The sequence below is a fragment of the Pituophis catenifer genome, unplaced genomic scaffold (assembly GCF_029215685.1).
Source record: "Pituophis catenifer annectens isolate HBS135680 unplaced genomic scaffold, rPitCat1.0.hap2 SCAF_6, whole genome shotgun sequence".
Classification (NCBI taxonomy): Eukaryota; Metazoa; Chordata; class Lepidosauria; order Squamata; family Colubridae; genus Pituophis; species Pituophis catenifer.
The window spans coordinates 97,156,730-97,177,992 of NW_027256886.1; the positions used below are offsets into that span (position 1 = coordinate 97,156,730).

Consider the following 21,263-nt stretch of genomic DNA (forward strand, 5'->3'; position numbering starts at 1 on the left):
GTTTCGGTGCTATCTTAAATAAGTTTCATTTTCAAGCGCAATCTCTCTAATGAATCATTTTTATTTAAGAACATAAAAAGCCGACATTCCTGATTTCATTTTGCAGCCAAACTGGCCCCTCCTTCCAACCCCCTCCTCTTCCGCTCTCCAACCCCAATGTCCCATTGGCCATCATGCAGATCCATCTCTACCTCCCGGCACGTTCTTTTCACAGGAATGTAGCCCCCACCCTCGTCTCCCAGGAAACACTATCTGTACATACAAAACTAGGTAAAAGTTCATCTTGTTATGTCAGCGCTGGAAGAGAGCCTAATTTGGAACGCTGACATCCGGCCCCTCTCCCTTCACTTCTGCGACATCACCTATCCCATAGGGAAAACACAACAAGATTAGTCTCATCAGCCCCTCCCCGGCTGTGCACCCCCCCCTCCCGGCTTTCCCGGGTGGTCTGCATGGAATTTTGCTATAAGGCGATCAGCTTGGATGTTTGCGCTCTTCACCCAAGAAGCCTCTGACAATGGGTAACCCTTCCATTTAATTAAGTACTGGAGGCGCCCCCTGTGCCATCTTGAATCAAGAATCCGCTGCTCCTCGTAGTGCATTTGGCCCCCAACAACCAGGGGCCCAGGGGGTTCACGTGGAGTTGGCCTTAAAGTAGACCCCACTACAGGTTTTAGAAGGCTACTGTGAAAAACGGGGTGAATTTTCCCCAAAAGCCGTGGCAACTGCAATTGCACTGTAACGGGGTTGATTATTTTTATTATAGGAAATGGTCCTATAAATTTTGGGCCCAATTTCCTGCTCGGGAGTCTAAGTCTCAAGTACTTGGTGGAGAGGTAAACTTTCTCTCCCAGCTGAAATGGTCTTTGGGGAGTTCGGTGCTTGTCTGCTTGGTCCTTATAAGATTGAGCCGCCTTTGCCAGCGCCCTCTTAACATTTTCCCAAGTTTGTCTCAACATTGCCATCCAGTCGGTCAAACTGACTGAGGAAGGGGGCTCCCTCGGGTATTCTGGCATGGGAACAAAATCCATGCCACTCACTATTTTGAACGGGGTTAGCCCCGTGCTGCTGTGGACAGCATTATTATATGCAACCTCCGCAAAAGATAGGAGGTCTGCCCAATTGGACTGCTGGTAGTCGACGTAGCATCTTAAATACTGTTCTATCATAGCGTTCAGTCTTTCTGCCCCCCCATTGGTGCTTGGGTGAAATGCTGAGCTGAGCCCTTGGGATGAACCTATGGATCGTAGAAACTCCCTCCAGAACTTTGCTGTGAACTGGACCCCTCTGTCGGAAATGATTCTCCTGGGGACTCCATGTAGGCGGTAAATGTGTTTCAGGAACAGTTTGGATAACTGACGGGCTGAAGGCAGTCCACTACAAGGTATGAAGTGTGCCTGTTTGGAGAATAAGTCTATTACAGTCACTGTATTTCCACTGCTCCTCGGTAGGTCTACTATAAAGTCCATTGCAATCTCCTCCCATGGTCTTGTTGGCTCAGCTACTGGTTGCAACAATCCAGGCGGGCACCCTGGCCTTGTCTTCATCGTGGCACAAATGGTGCAGCTTTTTACATAACTGTCTACGTCCTTTCTCATGTGTGGCCACCAGAACTACCTTCGTACTAGGTGCAGAGTCTTTAGGAACCCGAAGTGTCCTGCTAGTTTAACGTCGTGGCTCCTCTTGAGAATCAGGATGCGTAAACTCTGTGGGACATAGAGTTTTGTCCCCCTCCATGCTAGTTCATCTCTTTTTGTCAAGAGATGTTGATTGTCCCGATACCAGGGGTCGGTCAGCGTTTCATTTTTTAATTTTGCAGTTAAGTCACTTGCAAGTTGGCCTTGCTGGTCACGTCGTTGCCGTCTGGTGATCACTTGGGCCGCAGCTTGGGTGGAGGGGATGATGGCATTCACTACCTGCTCCCGCTCACTGTTGCATCCGGGAGAGGGCATCAGCCAGGAAATTTCTCCCTCCTGGGATGTGCTTAAGCTCGAAATTGAAACGATTGAAGTATTGTGCCCACTGCACTTGCCTGGGCGACAGTTTTCGTGGGTTTTTTAGAGCCTCTAGGTTTTTATGATCAGTCCAGACTTCAAATGGTTTCTGGCCTCCCTCTAGAAGGTGCCGCCAGGTCAACAAGGCCCACCTTACTGCAAACGCTTCCTTCTCCCACGCCGCCCATCGCCTCTCCGTATCGGTGAGTTTGCGGGAGGTATAGGCGCAGGGTTGTAGATCACCTTGGTTGTTCTTTTGGAGTAACACGGCTCCTACTGCCACATCACTTGCGTCTGCTTGGATGACAAAAGGCTGTTCCAGATCCGGGTGTTTTAAGACAGGTTCTTTCGCGAACAGTCTTTTTAGCATCTCAAATGCCTGTTGGCAGGTCAGGTCCCACTGTAGGGGTTGTCCCGGGCGAGGTTTCATCGCTGGGCTTCCTGTCTTTAGGAGGTCCGTCAAAGGTTTGGCAATCTTTGCGAACGAGGGGATGAATTGTCTGTAGAAGTTCGCAAAGCCTAGAAAACTTTGCAGTTGTCTGCGGGTGCGAGGGGGCTGCCATTGTAGAACTGATTGGACCTTGGCTGGGTCCATCTCTATCCCCTCATTTGATACTCGGTAGCCCAGGTAGTCTAGCCGTGATTGGTGGAAATAGCATTTTGGCAGTTTGACATATAGGTTTGCCCGTAGCAGTTTTTTCAGTACTTGGCGGACGAGGGGTATGTGTTCGTCTATGGTCTCCGTGTAGATAAGAATATCATCCAGGTAGACGAGGACCCCTTTGTAAAGGTGTTCATGTAAGACTTCGTTTATTAATTGCATGAATACTGCCGGGGCTCCTTGCAATCCAAAAGGCATTACTTTAAACTGGAAACTACCCAGTGTTGCATTCGTTTCCCGGAGGCTGAAGATGTGTGTGATGTATGAAAGGAAAACATCCACGGATAGCAGAGTTGAGAGTAGAATCAACAGCAGCTTTATTGAGCATCAGACATAGTTTATATAGTTTCTAAGTTTCTCAGTTCTCACCTACTATGTGTGTTACTTTATTATTGGTTAACAAATCTCCAAGGCACAATAATTGGTTAGTAATTACATCATTGGTTTTCATGAGAAAATGCATGTATTCACACACAATGATAGTTACACAAGATACACTGAAAGCGGCAAATGTTACAGGTTATACATTGTTTCACCCTGTGTCCTTGTACATGCTAGAAACACTGCTCAAAGATGAGAATTGCTGATGTTTGCAATTTCGTGTAACTGCAGTTCCAAAAACCATACAGATGAACATTGTAATAACCCTACAACCCAGGGGGCAGTTGAATGCTGTTTTCCATTCATCTCCTGCCTTTATGCGTAATAAGCTTCTCGAAGGTCTAGTTTGGTGAAAACCTTCCCTTTAGCTAGGTGGGCTAACATGTCTTTCATGAGGGGGAGGGGGTACAAGTTGTGTACGCAAACAGCGTTGATACTTCGAAAGTCGACTACCAGTCTCATGGAGCCGTCCTTTTTCTCTTTAAACATGACCGGCACCGCTACCCTTGGTTTCACTGGCTCAATAAATCCCCTTTGTAAGTTTTTGTCTATGTAGTCCCGCATTTCCTGCATTTCTCGGGGAGTCATGGCATACATTTTAGGTTTGGGTAGTTTCGCTCCTGGGATAATCTCGATGGCACAATCGGTCTCGCGGTGGGGGGGCAGAATGTCACACTCGGCCTCGCTGAATACCCCCGCAAGGTCTTGGTACTCCCTTGGGATCTGGTTTGCGTTACAAGCGGTGGTGGGTGCGGCTGCCAATTGCTTTGCTGCACCTTCTGGGAGGGACCCTTGTGTTGGTGGTGTTTTCTTCTGTAGTGGAGGGCTGCTTTGGGGTTTCAGCGTGGGAGGGAATTCTTCTGGTCGGGGCGGCAGGGGTTGGGGCCCCTTTGCTATTCTCAGTCTGTGGGTTCCCTCTTGCCACCAAATGATTGGGCCCCATTTGTCGAGCCATGAGAGTCCCAATATGACTGGTTCTGTCATCTTGGGGGCTATTATGAAGCGGATCGTCTCCCAGTGATCTGCGAGTTCTAGTCTCACGGGTTCAGTCAAGTGTGTGGCGTACATTCCTCCCACTAGGGACCCATCAACTTGCTCGAAGCGAATTGGTTGTTTGAGCTGTTTAGCTCGGATTCCCAATTTTAGAACTGTGGGTAGGTTGATTAGGCACCGTGTGCTACCCGAGTCTATTAGGGCTTGGAAAGTCTCTTGGGCCCCTGTTTTGGGGGCTGTTAGGCGTATGGGGAAAAGAAAAGGATGGACGGGTCCACTCACCATCGGGTCATCCTCGCCTTCGTCTTCTGTGTCATAGGGTTCGGGGGACTGATCTCCCTCCACTGGGATTCCTCTGGTTTCGGTCAGATGAGCGAAAAACTCAGGGATTTGGGGAGCTTCCCGCGGTACGTGGGTGACGCGCTTGGGCCCTCGTTCCGGTCGTGCTTTGGGCGGTGGAGCTGGTCCCGGTCTAGGCGTTCCACATCTTGCTGCTATGTGGCCGCTTCCTCCACATCTGTAGCATTTCAGTGGGCTCCGTGGGGCAGTTGGTCTGTAGGAGGGCTGTGATGTTGGGGTTTCTTGTCTGTTGAGTGGCCCCTGGTCTGGTCGGCCTCTCTCCTTTTCCTCTGGTGGTTTTGACGTGTCACTCGCCCTCAGCCCTCTGTCGACTTTTATCGCTACCCGGAACCATTCAGCGAGTCGGTTTGGGATGTCACGATAGGCAGTCACTTGGGAAATTCTTTTATCTAGGCTTGTTCTAAAAAAATACACCAGCAATCGCTCTGGTAGGGGAGGCAATGTCCCAATGACTCTCCTGAATTCACGGATATGCTCTCTGATAGGCTTCCCCCTCTGCATTAGGTTTCTGAGCTCGTCTTCCACATAGGGGTCCTCCTCCTCCTCCTCATAACGGGCTCTCAATAGTTGCAAGAACCCATCCGCATTTTGTAGCTGGGGGGCCCTGTATTTGTAGAGTGATGCTGACCACCTCTTTGCTTCTCCCTCCAGCCCTTCCGAGATAGCATTCACTAGGGCTCTGGGGAAAGGGTAGAGGTGTCCGAACCGCTCTATGTATATCTCAGCTGAATCGAGGAATTGGGCGAGGTTGTCTGGGTCACCATCGAACTTCCCTCTGAACTGGGGTTCCTCCCTCTCTGCCCTCTCCTCTCTGTGCTGAGCTCTGGAGGGCCAGCCTTGGTGTTGGTAGTCCTCTGCCTCGTCTCTCATCCTGGGGTGGGGAGGTGCTGCCTTGTCTGGGCTTCGCTGCCATTCCCATCCCCAGCTCGCCCTTCCCAATTCACTTAGGGGTTTTTCTTTATCTTTTACCTTTGTATTTTCCAAGTTGGCTGGAATCACGACCGCTTCTGCTCCTCCCGTTTCTTGAAGCAGGCTTTCCTCCGAGAGCTTGGCTTCAGCCATAGTCCGTCTGACCAGATGTCTGGGAGGGAACAGGATGATTTAAACTCAGCCAGCCTGGATTTGGAGGAGAGTTTGGCTGTCTGTCAGGTTTCGGTGCTATCTTAAATAAGTTTCATTTTCAAGCGCAATCTCTCTAATGAATCATTTTTATTTAAGAACATAAAAAGCTGACATTCCTGATTTCATTTTGCAGCCAAACTGGCCCCTCCTTCCAACCCCCTCCTCTTCCGCTCTCCAACCCCAATGTCCCATTGGCCATCATGCAGATCCATCTCTACCTCCCGGCACGTTCTTTTCACAGGAATGTAGCCCCCACCCTCATCTCCCAGGAAACACTATCTGTACATACAAAACTAGGTAAAAGTTCATCTTGTTATGTCAGCGCTGGAAGAGAGCCTAATTTGGAACGCTGACACTTTGCTGTGGTCTTCGACATGGAAGGGCGAGCAGCAAGTAGAAGCAGCTAAATGGGACACATATATGCGGATGAGGCTGTAGGGCCTCATCCGCATATAGCAGGCAGAGACCTTATTGAAGAAGAGAGCTATGAGGACAGCTGAAAAGTGGCTGCCAGCAGCCAGTTCCCAAGTTCGGGGACAGAGCTTGGGCCTGAGCTGCTCATGCATCAATGCCTGAGTAGCAACCAGTGTCCGTCAGAATGCACACCTGGCTGCCTCTCAGTCCTTTCGAAAAAGGCTGCTGCCTGCCCTGCCCTGCCCTGCCCTGCCCTGCTCTGCCCTGCCCTGCCCTGCCCTGCCCTGCCCTGCCCTGCCCTGCCCTGCCCTGCCCTGCCCTGCATGATGAATTGGAACAGGCAGCTGAGGGCTATTGTCCGGAATGGGACTTTTTGGCTTGAAAGCTTCTCCTTGCCTGTTTCGCCTCAAGGTTTTCGCCTCTGGGTTATTAGCCACAAACTTTTCTCCTTGGCTGGCCCTCCCCCAGTCTTTCGCCCCGGCACAACAACCACGGCCACTCCCTCCCAGGCGCTTCGCCACAGCCCATACACAGAAGGAGGTTTTGTCCTAGGTTTTTCGACACCTGGGACAGTTACAAAAAAACAAACAAACATCAGGAGTACTTCCCTTTGAACTGGGGGAACGGGCAGGGGTGGGAACAGAGCGCTTTTACAATTTCCTTTTCTTCCTTTCTAAATCTTTGATGTGATGTTTGCCAACATCTCCCCCCTTCTTTTAGGGTGGGAATCAATGTCGTAAATTATTCATTGTCAATTTGGATATCTGGCCTGAAAAGGGTTCTTCCTTCTCTCGAAAAAAAAGCCAGAGGTGGAAGTCCCCTCCCTCCTTCTCCCTCCCATTTTACCAAGGCTGTTCCTTCCTTCCTTCCCCCTCTAGCTGATTTGTTGGGCCCTAACTGTCCGAGGTGTCAAAAAACCTAGGATGAAGCGCCTGGAAGGGAGTGGCCGTGGCCATTGTGCTGGGGCGAAAGACTGGGGGAGGGCCAGCCGAGGAGTGGCTAATAACCCAGAGGCAAAAATCTCGAGGCAAAACAGGCAAGGAGAAGCTTTCCAGCCGAAAAATCTTAGACCCCTTTTGTCATAGACCCGATCTACATTGCCCTTTCATTCCAACTGGCAAACTGTGGAGTTGAACTGTGGAGTTCAACACTACCTCAGGGAATTCCCGTTTCCTCTGAAACCTTGTTTATTCTCCCAGGTGGCCTGGGAGAATTCTTTAGAATCCTGTTCTTGTTTCAATATCCTGAATAATTTCATGGTCAATAATAAGCTTGTTCCCTCCCCTGACTATTCAACTGTTAACTTCAGATCATTTATAAACTCAATTTTCTATGAAAGTCATTGATCAGATCTAGTGTAGAACACTAGAACTCTGTATTTTGTCTTGCTCTTTGTTACTTTAAGTATGCCACAGGATTTTCATGTTACTTAGGAAGAGGTGAAAATTATATATGTTGGATATAAGGTTATTAACCAAGAGTAAATAAATAGTTCTTTTCACATCATTTTGTCTTCTATACAGGCATTGCTTGTTTGTGTTGTGATGCAAGAAGACAAGTACGGATGCAGGCACTGACCTACTTGCAGCGGGCTCTTCTTGTGCATGATTTACAAGCTCTCGATGCTTTGGAATGGGAATCCTGCTTCAATAAGGTAATATACATTATTACCTATTACAAGGAATGACAGCTTTTCAAAGATAATAAGGATTAGATTCACTCTTATCACAGGGTCTCGGAAATTTAGGTGAAAGACAACAATTAAGTTAAAAAAAAAACAAAAATTAGAATTTTTTTAATGATCGGGCTATGTTTGAGAGAGATAGCTATATACAGAAGTAAGTACACCCCCTCACATTTTTTAAATATTTAAGTATATCTTTTCATGTGACAACACTGAAGAAATGACATTTGGCTACAATGTAAAGTAGTATACAGCTTGTATAGCAGTGTAAAAGTGCTGTCCCCTCAAAATAACGCAACTCAATTTAGCCATTAATGTCTAAACTGCTGGCAACAAAAGTGAGTACACCCCTAAGTGATAATGTCCAAATGGGCCCAAGTAGCCTGGTGTCATGTGACTTGTTAGTGGTACAAGGTCTCAGGCGTGAAGGGGGAACAGGTGTTTTAAATTATCGCTCTCACTCTCTCATACTTTGGGCCCCATTTGGACATTATCACTTAGGGTTGTACTCACTTTTGTTGCCAACAGTTTAGACATTAATGGCTTATTTTGAGGGGACAGCACATTTACACTGTTATACAAGCTGTAGCCAAGTGTCATTTCTTCAGTGTTGTCACATTAAAAGATATACTTAAATATTTACAAAATGTGAGGGGCTGTACTCACTTCTGTGATATACTGTATGTGGCATTTATGCAGTTATATGCTGTTTGTACTCCCCAATTGAGCTTTTCAGCCCATGCGCTAAAAATAAGCCCCCCCCCCAAAAAAATAAGCCCTATTTAAACACATGCGCAGCCGGTCCCCGTCATTTTATCTGGTTAAGGTTAGGGAGACATAGCTGGAAATCAGGTAAGACGGCAAGAGGAGCCCCGTCTTGCTCCATGCGCCCCAAAATAATAAGACTCCCCAAAAATAAGGCCAAACACTTATTTCAGGGTTCAAAAAAATATAAGACAGGGTCTTATTTTGGGGGAAACACAGTATTAAGGATAACTTACTACTTTAGGCATAAGATATTGTGGAATATTTGGAAAGAAATACTTCAGATAAATAATTGAATAATAACTCAGTTATTGTTCAATTATTCAGATCATAAGGATGATCTTAATTGCTGCTAGATAAATCGGAGGGGAAATTTTACTGTCACTTTGACATTTCAAGGAACCATGCCAATTGGAAATTTCCTATTTACTAGTATCAAACAGTATTGCATATTGTAAGTATGGGATTTGGATGAAACTTCATCTTAACATTTCAGCAACTTTAAACTCAAATTTTTATTCATTCATTTATAAAAATAATAAAGGTAGGATGTAAGTAAACCTGCCTTTTATTATTTTTATAAATCAAGGTGAATAGCTACCTTATCTATAGTACTTGACTTATGTCCACAATTGTGCCCAAAATTTCCAGTTATTAAGTGAGTTTTGTACCATTTGCAACCTTTCTTGCCATAGTTGTTAAGTTGAAGTTAAGTTGAATCACTGCAGTTGTTAAGTTAGCAATACGATTGTTAGATGAATATGGCTTCTCCATTGATTTTACTTGTCAGAAGATGGCAAAGGGTGATCACAACACACTGGGACACTTGCAACTGCCATAAATACATGCCAGTTGCCAGGCACCCAAATTTTGACCACATGACTATGGGATGCTGCACCAGTTTTAAATGGCCAACTCACCATGGGACAACTCTCTTCAGGATGCTTCAACAATTCAATTTAATTAATTAAAATAATTTTTAAAAATAATTTTAATTTTTGTCATTCACATTTTATTTTGTCCCTCCTTTGGCATCTTTCTTTAATGATTCTATTTGACTATTTCTTCCATATTGGTGTAACTCTTGTCCTGTGGCGAGTTGTTTGCAGAGAGCTCGCTGTGTTTTGTTATAGACTCTTTTGGCTATGAAAGATTTTTGTATTATATGAGGACACTACTTAAAGTTTGTAGACAAAAAAGCTCCCGGAGCAGCTTAGAAACACTTTGTAGTAAAGGAAAGCAGAACAGACAAATAAACAAGTCTGAAGTAGAAACTAATAGAACACCAGAGCCTATTTTTGGCCTGTGGGTGGAAATTTATTTTATTAATAACATTTATCTATTGATGAGTCAATCTGCTTCCTCCGCCAATCTACCAGTACTTAACTCTTGATTTGCTTGCAGCCTGTATACAATATTAGAATTATCTTTCTTAACTATTAGCAAATTCCATACCTTGGATCAATAGGTTCTGTTTCCTTTGTTGACCAAACTTCTGGAAAATATTAGCCCGGCAGATATTGGAGGGATGGAAGAGACCAGAATGAGAGCTTCAACTCTACTCTCCAAGGTATAAGGCTATTTATAGAAGGTGGTTTCTGACTGAATTGTAATAGTTCTAATGATTAAGGAGAAGAAAATGAAAATTGGATGCAGTTTCCAGAATTTAGCCCCATTCCGATGGAGACTGGCGTTGGCCAGGTTCTGTCACTTAAGTGTTCTTACCAAAGCAAATTTGTTTACTTTTATCAGCGCACTTATGGGACTGGAAAACTGCTTCACAGCTTCCTTTGGGAGGCGATACAAGTTTTTAAAAAAGATTCAGTATTCAGCTACAAACTTGTTATTTACATATACATATTTAATTATTTCTATTCTATCTATAAATTCACGGGGGAACTTTTTTCAGCTTTAAAGGACTAGATATGTTTTATGTGAAATAAAATGTTACTCCAGAATTTAAAATGAAAGATTTGGGGAAGTCTTTATGTCAGGGTTCCAAGTAACACCCCCAACACAATAAAACTCTGATTCCTCATACCTTTACCCTGAAAATTTTGTGCCACATAATTGTCACTAGTCATTTCACTCAGTTTGTTTTCACTTTTTATTAAGAATAAAGAACTGTGTGCAACTTGGTCACTGATATTGGTAAAAAAATATTTTTTAACATCACATGAAAGTCACAGTGGACAAGACTTGCTGAATCCTAAACTAAATTCTCACTGTATTTTCTGTTTAGGTCTTCTTGCAACATTTGTCCCCACTCCTCTCTCTCCCAACATTTGCTGCTTTATGGCTGACAATATTGGATTTTATGGATAAATACATGCATGCTGGCTCCAGTGACTTGTTGGTAAGTAAGTGGAGGCTATCTTAATTATTAGTAGTGCTCTTTGCAAGATTCAATTTTTTTACTTCTCCAATTTCTCAATAGCATGTTGGGAAGAGAAAACATGTAATCAAGGTAATGCAGCCTTAATCAGACTAAGTGCCACTAAGTGCCAGACTAAGTATCTGAGAACCCATTCATAAAAATTATGGAGTCTGGATTGATAATAAATGTAGTACTTTTAATTAACAAATTATTTAATTCATTTTGTCCCACTTCTTTCCTTTCCCCATCCTGAATTACACAGTACATTCTATTATTCTCAGCTAGGTAACAAAAAGCTTACCTCTTCATATGATAGCAATATCCATTGCAATAATGCATTCTGCTTAGAAAAAATAAAGAGAGGAGAAATGTAGAGTGTGGTCTGGAGTGCTTTCAGCTTCAAAGAAAGGAAATTAGCCTTTTTGTTTTAACAAGCAGGATAAGGAGATGATAGATGATCATTCCACTTTCCTCCTGTTCCATCCAGTGGAAACAGAATCTAAAAATGATCAAAGGAAAGGGTAGAAATCTCTATTATGGCTTTTCATTCACTGCCTATTCCTGATTCCTAATCTCAGGAATCAAAAATATTTTGTTCCATGTGTCATCCCAGCAATCATGGTAAAGAGGCAGCTTGGTCTAAAACAGCAATGATGCTATATCTAGGGTAAAAGAGAATAAAAAGAGGATTTTAACATTGTATTAAGATTTCAAACATGGCAGGCATGTGAGGGTAATGGATACTGCTGGCAGGAGCAGATAGTCTTAGAGCCAAACCATGATTGGCATATCAAAAATTCAGGACAGCAGACACAATTAAAATTTATTGTCATTATCATAAGAAAGCATAATGACAAATTGTTAAAACAGTCTAACTTTGGATGTAAATGAGGTAATTAGTATTGTCAGGTCTCTCCCATTTCCTGACAACTCAAGCAAAGTTGTAGGGTTAGCTGTAGAAACATGCCAAGTTTTCTCTTGTTCTAAAATTCAATTCCAAGTAATAACACTTGCTTCTTGCCATCAAAATTCAGTGGCGATTTTGCAGACCCATTGATAAATATGTTTTGCCTTCCAGCCAGAGGCCATCCCTGAATCACTGAAGAATATGTTGCTAGTAATGGACACAGCTGGGATATTCCATAATGCTGATTCACGAACAGGCTACTCAGATCTATGGGAAATCACCTGGGAGCGCATAGACTGCTTTTTGCCAAAACTACGAGATGAGCTCTTCAAACAGACAGTCATCCAAGGTATATTCAGAAGCCCATATAGAGCCCTTGAGCTTCAGAGTTACATGGTCCTTTCTAGACCAAGATCCTTTAGAAAGAGGCTACTATTTGAGTTTTGGAAAGCCACAATCCAAGGCTGGGAATAACAATTTCCTTTTTATCAACTTCCCAAATTTAATTTGTTTTTATATTTCATCTCTTATCAAATTTCAACATCAAACATTAAAATACTAACCTAAAAGGGAAAGGGAATGACAAAACAAAAATGATCAAAAAGTTATACATCAAACAAATTTATAATAAAAATGACCTCTAAAAGAAAGTTCTTTTAGTGCAAAGATCATAACAATAGAATCACAATCCAAATTTAAACAAATAACCCAAATCTATAAATTATCTTAAAATACTAATTAAATACTTGCTGTAGGAGATGACCAGGCTGAGCCAGAGGAAGCACATCATCAATTTGCAGTCCACACCCACAAAATATTTAAGTTCAGCACTTCTTGAATTCCATTGACTCAATTTGCCTCAACTATTAGTAGTTCAGATTTTTGTTTAGAGGTAACATGGAATAAATTTGTATTCAGTTGAACAATCAGGTTCCTGATTTCTTATGCCTGACACTTACTAAAAAAAAATTCATAAAATTCTCTTTATTGTATCTAAGACATAGTAAATTATCAAATGTAAATAGCCTTATATTTAAAAAGCCATATTTCATCAGCTAAAATTTATTCCTATAAAACATATTGAACACACTATATATAGGCAGTGCTTAGTTAACAATGGTTTGTTGTTTTTTATTTGAGGGACATTTACTGCTCCTTGCTGCTTTTATTTAGACCCAGTTTCTACCTTACCAGTACATCCTCCAAAACCATCAATATCTGCTCAGACTCTGGAGTGGATTCCAGACCATCTACTCATTCAGACCAAAATTTCTATCTCTAAGCAATGCTGTCATAAAGCATGGTGTCATGTGACTACATCATTTACTGATGGCAAACTTGGCACTCTTGGTTGATGTCATTAAGTGAAGATCACTTTGCCTGCGAGTCCCAGGCAAAGTGCTGCATGAGCACTGTGTGGTTGGTACTCTGGGCAGCGGAAGGTATCTGAGTGGCCCACGGGGTGCAATGTGAGTGCGGCAGAGCCAGGTTGTCAGAACTCCCACTCACACTTTGCTGTCATTCAGTGCCAGTCTGCCATGGATCCTGGGGGCAGGGTGGAAGAGAGGGTGAACGTAAATGCTTGGGGGAAAGTGAAACTGATGGAAAGAAGCATCCTTCTCAATGAAGAGTCCTCAAGGTGATTTTCATGGGAGAGGAATGCAACTGCAAGAGTGACTGTTTCAAAAACAAATCTTTTAAAACTGATTGGATGATCGGGGGGGGGGGCAGTGGTGGTTTGCCCCCAGTTTGGACCGGTTCACAAGAACCGGTAGTAAAACCAGCAGGAGGCTCCACCCATCACCCTGGATGTGATCTGCGCATGCGCCTGTGTGAGCTTCGTTCACGTGCACGTGCGATCCCATTGCGAACCAGTAGTAAAGGTAAGTAGATCCCACCCCTGGGGCAACAGTAGGAAGTGTTTGGACAGGGAAGTTATACTTAAGGATTTGGCGCACAAACCTCAGTTCTGGCTTTGCTTTATTGTAATCCATTTGACCATTAGTAAGCTATAACTTTGTCAACAAATGGAGTCAAGGATCGTTCTTACTTAAAGGTACAAGTATGAGGCAGGACTAATACAGGGATTGCTGCTACCAGGAGGGGTCTAGGACTTTTCGGCTCGAGCTTGAAAGGAATGTGAGCAGAGAAAGAGAAAAGGATAAGGGATTGGAATTAGAGAGCAGGGCTCTTGGGACAGGTGGGTCTTCAGAAACCAGGAGAAGGAAAGCAAAAGATCAGGCCAGCCATTCCCGCCAGCTCGTTGCAAAAGCTCCACCTGATGGATCCCTTGTCCTCTACAGCCCTCCAGCGCTGCTCTTGGCTGCCTCGGGAGGCTCCAAACTGACAGGCGAGGGCTGTCAGTTCTAACTAGGGCAGCCCCAGTCATAGTAGAAATACCTTTGCCGCCTCCCAGCCCCCTCCTCCACAGGGAGAAACCCTGGGAACCTCTACAGCCCCCTTCCCCCCATCTTTTGTGGCTGGATCCCTCCCCCGCGCTGCTCTTGGCTGCCTCAGGAGGCTCCGAACTGACAGAGCCTCCCTCTGAACTGCAGCCCCCCCTCTACCCCCAAAGCTCCCGAGCCCCTGCACCTGGCTGGCTTCGAACTGTCATCTGCGCCCAAAAGCCCAATGCTAACTGTACTGCGACCAATGAGCCACGGCAAAGGACGGAGGGGCCGTGGCCCAAAGTGCCGAGGTGTAATAACGTGGAGGCAAAACCCTGGTGGAAAAACAGGCAGCACCAAGAATTCGAGCCGAAAAGTCTCATTACGTACCAGGAGGGTATAAGTGACTTACTGAAATAACTTACAACCTTCCCTCCAGCTTCCCCACAGAGTTTGCTTCTGGGAAGTCAGCAGGGAAATGGCAATCATGTGACTGCAAGAAACTGCAACTGTTGTAAGTGTGAACAGTTGTCAAGCATTCAGATTGTGATCATATGACGTTGGGGATGTGAGGACAGCTAGAACTTTGAAGATCAATTTAGATACCACTTGATTAGCACCCTAACTTTGAATGGTCCCTGAATGAATGGTCATTAAATGAGGATCACCTGTAGTTTAATAGCTTATATTATTAAATAATTAAATAATTATATTTAGTTATTAATAATATAATTTAATAATTATATAAAACTTGTTTGATCACAGAAATCCAAGCTCTAGCTTCAAACAAGCTTTAATAAAATATGTGTATTAGGGCATTTTGCATGTGTTTAATGGTTTGTTGTGAAGATACATAAGGGGCCATAGTCTGAATGCAGCTTTATTTGAGAGACTTTTATAATACTTCTCCTTGCTGCTTTTATTTAGACCCAGTTTCTACCTTACCAGTAGAAGTACATCCACCAAAAGCATCAATATCTGCTCAGACACATTCCTCTGGAGAAGATTCCAGACCATCTACTCTTTCAGCATCATCTGAGAAGTCTCCAGAACTAGCAGCCAGTGGTAGGATTATATTTTCTACAAGATGAACTATGAATAGAAAAAGAACAGAATAGAAAAAGAAGGAAAAAAACTAATTAAAAATAAATTTGTCTCTGATTGCTCATAATCACATAATCACAGGGAAATGTGCAAAATTCAGAGCTAAAATTCAGTGCATGAAAAATAATCAGTTAAACCTTTAAAATCCAGCCCAGTAGAATAGATCCCCTTTTACCTGATGGTGGAAAGTCCATCAGAGAGGTAGCCTTTCCCTGGAAGGCAAAGTTGAGTTAAATTTAAGAATGCAAATAAAATGGTTTTGAAGTGGGGTGTGAAATGGATAAGAGAGTTATATCCAGATCTAGGAATAACATTTAAGAATGGATATATTAAAACCTATTTGTTGGGCCAGTGAGAATCATATAGTTAAAGTAACATAGACGCACAGATGCAAAGAATGGCTAGACTGATGGGATTTAAATTTATACTGGAATGGAATGGCAAAGGCAAGGAGGTTATGAAGATGAGGTCAACAGGTTATGAGGACTTTAACAATTTGATTACCATCCCTATATTCCCCCTACTCACCCTGGTTTTAATCCTTAAACAATCACTCTGATGGTGAGCTGCTTGTGCTTCTTAATAAAATTCATTAGTGAGAAAAGGAGCCACCAGACTTCTGATTTTTGCTACTGTAGAGTACCACCCCTCTCCTATAATGTCTACAAATTTTAAATGGAGATTATACAAGAGTGTCCATTGCAGACATGAACACTCAAATTCTAAGGACTTAGAAGAGCTCAAAATGAATTGGGTGAAATTTGGGGAAAGTGATAGAGACTAATGTCCCTCATATAAAAATGAGAAGTCTGTTATTTTTTCCCTGCAGATTCTGAGAATGCCTGCATTTCCAGTCACTTTGGATCACATTTTGCCTCTCCAGCAACACCTGGGAAGATGAACCTAGCTACAGATATTCCAGCAGTGGCACAGCAGCCTCTTATTCTTCAACCACTAGCCTCCCCCTTACAAGTGGGAGTGCCACCTTTGTCTCTGCCTATAATTCTGAACCCAGCTCTCATAGAGGCAACCTCCCCGGTACCTCTTTTGGCTACCCAGCAGTCTACTGACTCCATCACAATTTCTGAAATAAATTAAAGAAAAAGGAAATAACTAAAGGAATGATGGATTCTGATCATGCTATGTCCAACTGAAGTTATGCTTGCCCTAAGCAAAAGAGTAGCATCCCAAAGTAAACATGCTAAGGTGACAATCTTGCAGCTCCTCCTTACTTTAAAGTTAAAGTTTTCAGTAGAGACCTGCTTTGTTTTTTTCAGAATGGATACTGCAAGATACTGTTAGAATCAAGCAAAGAAATATCCAGCTTCTGTATAAGTACAGTACTTTGCTTCACTGTCAGCATTCCTTGCACAGGTTTACTTTAGGACCATTCTTTCGCTCTTGAATCTTCAGGGATTTAGGCTTGTACTTTTGCCAGAGTAAACTGAACTTTCTGAGAGGATTAGAAGGGTCACTGAACAACATTTGAAACTGTGGAAAAGCTGCATCTAAAATAAAAGCAAGAAAATAATAATCTCAGATAATCTCAGTCTGTTACGCGCGCGCGTGTAAGCTTCATTAGGGTTAGCATCGGTGGTGTGGTGCTTCCTTTTTATTTTAAAATTGCTGAAGGTCTTGCAGGCATTCCAATCTAGTGTTTGCTACTTCCTATCAAAAGGTATTGATGTGAAGTGATTGCAATAGGCAAAAAATAGCCTCTACTCCTTCAGGAATGGACTGCAAAATGTTTCTTTCTATCTTTTTTGCAGTCTTTCACTTAAGAAAGGCCATTTCTCTCCTGCATAAGCCCAGCAATAAAATGTGTTTTAACTAGGGCTCCCACCAGGCTAAAATTCTCTACGTTCAATGCAGAATCCCACTGGCCAATGTCCCACTGTATGGAACAATAGGTAATTGTGTGTGAGTATGTATGTGTGTGGAGTTAAATGACTTTAGGATGAAATAAAAATTGCCTGTAAATGAAATGTGGCTTAGATGTTTATTTCCTTACATATCAAATATGTTGCCTTTTTATTCTAGATTGTTTTGGAAAATTAGAGTATCGCTATTGACCAATTATGAAGGATCACCCTTTTTGAAACAAGAGGTGTGTGTGTGTGTGTGCGTGTGTGTGTGTTTGAATCATTGTTGACTCCTGGCAACTTCCTGGACTAGTCCCTGCAGTTTTCTTGGAAAGATTTTGGAAGTGGTTTGCCCTTGCCTGCTTGAGAGGGTGTCACTGGCCCAAGGTCACCCAGCCAACTTTGTGCCTAAGGAACTGGAACTCACTGTCTCCCAGTTTCTAATGTGGTGCCTTAGTCACTACACCAAACTGGATCTCTAGATGGACATAGTCCTATTGTCACACATGCTCCTTGGTCATAGAAAAAAAAAAGAAAAAATACAGACTTTCTTTGGGCCTAAAAATATAATTGTGTAATTGCATCTTACAAAGTTCATTGAGTTGAAATATGTCTATATTTCATATTTATGGTTTTTTGTCATTCCTTAGTAGACTAAGAATGAAATCTGACTCTTTCTCCCCCAGAAGCAAAAAATATAAAGGCAATGTCTATTGCAGTGGAACTGAGAGCCCTTCAGTCCTGCTTATAGGACTACAGTATCTAGTATCCATCAGATTCCCTCTTTCTTTCTTCAGTGTAGCCAAATTCTATAGGTCCAACATGTGTCCCACACGCATTCTTAAACAATAATAAAAGAGATGTCTCTCTTTGGAAATAACATCCAAAGAAAAGGCAAACAAAGGGATAACACTCTGTGCACTAAGAGAGATAATATACTGTGGATATAAAAAGTCCTGTTAAAACCTGTTTAAATGCCACATTTTTAAAATGTAAATAAATCTGACCAAGCTAAATAACTTCAGAATTGTTTTCACCTTCAATACAAGCTGTACAATTTAATTAAAAAACAAACTGAAATCTTTTAGGGGAGAAAAATAATCAATCCCATATAAAGTTCATCTCTTCTAGTAGGATTTTTCTGACATTCAGTTGCCTGTTACAGCAAAACCCATGGTCTGCAAAGAGCTTATGAAGATGTTGATGTTTTCCATGTTGGAAGATATCAGTCAGGAGAAGGATACAAAACCATTTCCAAGGCATTGGATATACTATGGAATAGAACACAGTGAAGACAAGTAGAGAAAATAGCTCAACAGTGAAGAACTGGGACTCCTCCAAAATTGATGAAAATACAAGAAAACTCGCCCAAAAGGTCTACAGCAACATTAAAGGTGCTGCAGGATTTTCTAGGAAATACTAGTTGTGTTTTACATGTGACAACAATCTCCCTTATTCTTCATATGTCTGGGCTGTGGGGTAGGGCAGCAAGACAGAGGCCTTTTCTTACAAAAAAAACCATCCATGCCTGGCTACTTTTTGCAAAAACCTACATTAACTCTGACAAAAGCATGTGGGAAAATGTGTTATGGTCTTAATGAGACTAAAGTTGAACTTTCTGGTCATAATTCCAAAAAGTATGTTCGGTGCAAAAACAATTGTGCATCACCAAAAGTACATATACGTGAAGTGAAGCGTGGTGGTAACAGCATTATGCTTTGGGATTACTTTTCTTCAGCTTGAACTAGAATTTTAGTCAAGGTGGAGGAAATTATTAACAGTTCCAAGTATTGAATTATGGCACAAAAATGCTGAAGATGAAGGTGAATTTCATCTTTCAACATGACAATGACTCAGCATACCTCCAAATCAACAAAAGAAGAATCAACATCAGAAGAATATCAATGTTTTGGAATGGCTCAGCCAGAGTCCAGACCTGGATCCAATCGAAAATCTGCAAAGTGATCGAAAGAGGGCTATGCACAGAAAATGCTCTCACAATCTGACAGATTTGCAGCATTTCTGCAAAGAAGAGTAGGCAAAGGTTCCCAAGGCAAGATATGCCATGCTGAAAGACATATGCTGCCTATATTGTGCTAATAAAACTAATAAAGTATTAGTTTTAAGAGTGTGCACATTTATGCAACCATTATTGTAAGTTTATAAATATATTTTTTCCCATAAAAGATTTCAGTTTGGTTTTCAATTGAATTCTGCAGCTTATAAGGTAAAGGTAAAGGTTTCCCTTGTGCTAGTCGTTCCCAACTCTAGGGGCGGTACTCATCTCCGTTTCAAAGCTGAAGAGCCAGCGAAGACGTCTCCATGTCATGTGGCCGGCATGACTAAATGCCAAAGGCGCACGGAATGCTCTTACCTTCCCACCAAAGGTGGTCCCTATTTTTTCTACTTGCATTTTTTACGTGCTTTCGAACAGAATCTGGGACAAGTAACGGGAGCTCACCCCATTAACACGGCACTAAGGATTCGAACCACTGAACTGCCGACCTTTCGATTGACAAGCTCAGCATCTTAGCCACTGAGCCACTGCATACCTGCAGGTTATACAGTATGTTATATTATGAAAAAAAATTCTGAAATGATTTATCTTGGTCTGATTTTTTTTACATCTCAGAAACCTGGTATGTATAGGTATAAATGTAGACTTATATCCATTTTGTCTTCTACTGTGACAGTAATTTTATATAAATGTTCACAATGAGTCTGTCATTTTCAAAAATTTGAGGAGACCTGTTCTAAGGATGGATGGTTACCCAACCTTCTAAGTTCTATCCTTCCTTGCTCATTAGTTCTTTAGTGAAATTATCACAGCTGTCATGGTCCTCTACATCTAATAAAGCTTTATTAGTCTTTGTCAAGACTGTCCTTCTTTATAGGTACTCCTTGACAACCATTTAACAATGCTTCAAAGTTATGACAACCTTGTTCTGTCCCCAACCCCACGCACACACACCAACAGACGTTCAGAAGTTAAAGGCCAAACCAGCCGGCAAAATAATTTTCCTTATGACAGTGTTTCCCAAACTTGACCCTTTGAAGATGTATGGACTTCAACTCCCAGAATTCCTCAACCAGGCATACTGGCTGGGGAATTCTGGGAATTGAAGTCCATGCATCTTAAAATAGCCAAGTTTGGGAAACACTGCCTTATGATAATGGAACTTGGCAACAACCTAGTGGCTGCCTGCCAAAAGTTTATTATTTACAAAGAGGAGAGATAACTTCTCCCCACTTCTAATACATTAAAGGAAAGCAGTTCAATAATTACGGAATTAAATCAAGTCCTGAGATACTTCTAGCAAAGTCTATAGCAAAAGTCCGGCAATGCAGAATGGCGTGGAAGCTTTCAGCTTTGTTCGTCACAAGATTTGACTGGCCACCACGCTCTCTTTTATATCCTGTGGGGTGTGGTCCAGTGACTCAGCCTAATCTCGGGCACGCCCTTTCTTCTGTTGCACGCTGAGATAATAATCTCAGTCTGTTACGCGCGCTTCTTTGCAACGCTGGCGTGGGTCCAGCCAAGACTTATTACCCTCATCACTGTCCATCTGTGGCTGCGTGGACGTGCTTGGCCCCGCTCTTCGGCGGACACCGAAGGCGTTGCCAGAGAGAAGGGTCCTGGAGAGGGAGACCTTGCCAACTCCTCTCTTTCACTCTTGGAGTCCTCTCCTGCCGATGACACAGGCTCAGGTAACGGAGCCACAACAAACCTCAGAAAAAGTTATTTATGACCTGTCCTTAAAATTATGACTTTCGTGCTACCCTTACAGACATACGATTGCAATTTGGGCACTTGGTACCAACTTGCATTTATGAGGGTGGCAGCATCTTGCAGGTAATTGGCCATAGCCACAATGCCACTCCTATTTCACCCCAGCCCCACCACCACAGCTGACCTACCACAGGCATTCATCCTTCACTGGTGCTCCTCCTCCAACACTGGTTCTCTTAAAAGGCAATAAAAGGACACATTTAGTTCATTTATATGCCACTCATCTCTGATAGTGCTTAGTTATGCTGACATTGTTTCTAATTGATTTTAAAAAAAATCAAATGACTCAAATAACTGCTACTACATATAGTAGTAACATCATCATGTTGAAAAATAGAAACTAACACAAAAATACATTACTTCACATGGAAAAAATTCAGATGAAAGAGTAGAGGACAATGTTGCCAACTTGAAACACAAGAAATGGCCAAGATTTAGCCATTCAATGAAACAGAAATATCA

The 21,263-nt window shown here is 42.6% G+C and overlaps 1 protein-coding gene across 1 annotated transcript in view; it reads left to right on the plus strand.

Annotated features, from left to right (window-relative positions):
* Nucleotides 1-17,134, plus strand: part of GBF1 (golgi brefeldin A resistant guanine nucleotide exchange factor 1) — a 374,794-nt gene extending 357,660 nt beyond the window's left edge. Inside the window, exons 35-40 of the mRNA XM_070946393.1 lie at nucleotides 7,449-7,579; nucleotides 9,843-9,944; nucleotides 10,617-10,730; nucleotides 11,830-12,007; nucleotides 14,973-15,110; nucleotides 15,979-17,134. Of these exons, the coding sequence (XP_070802494.1) occupies nucleotides 7,449-7,579; nucleotides 9,843-9,944; nucleotides 10,617-10,730; nucleotides 11,830-12,007; nucleotides 14,973-15,110; nucleotides 15,979-16,247 (932 nt within the window). The 3' untranslated portion in view covers nucleotides 16,248-17,134. The remainder of the gene's footprint in view (nucleotides 1-7,448; nucleotides 7,580-9,842; nucleotides 9,945-10,616; nucleotides 10,731-11,829; nucleotides 12,008-14,972; nucleotides 15,111-15,978) is intronic.
* The last annotated feature ends 4,129 nt before the right edge of the window (nucleotides 17,135-21,263 follow it).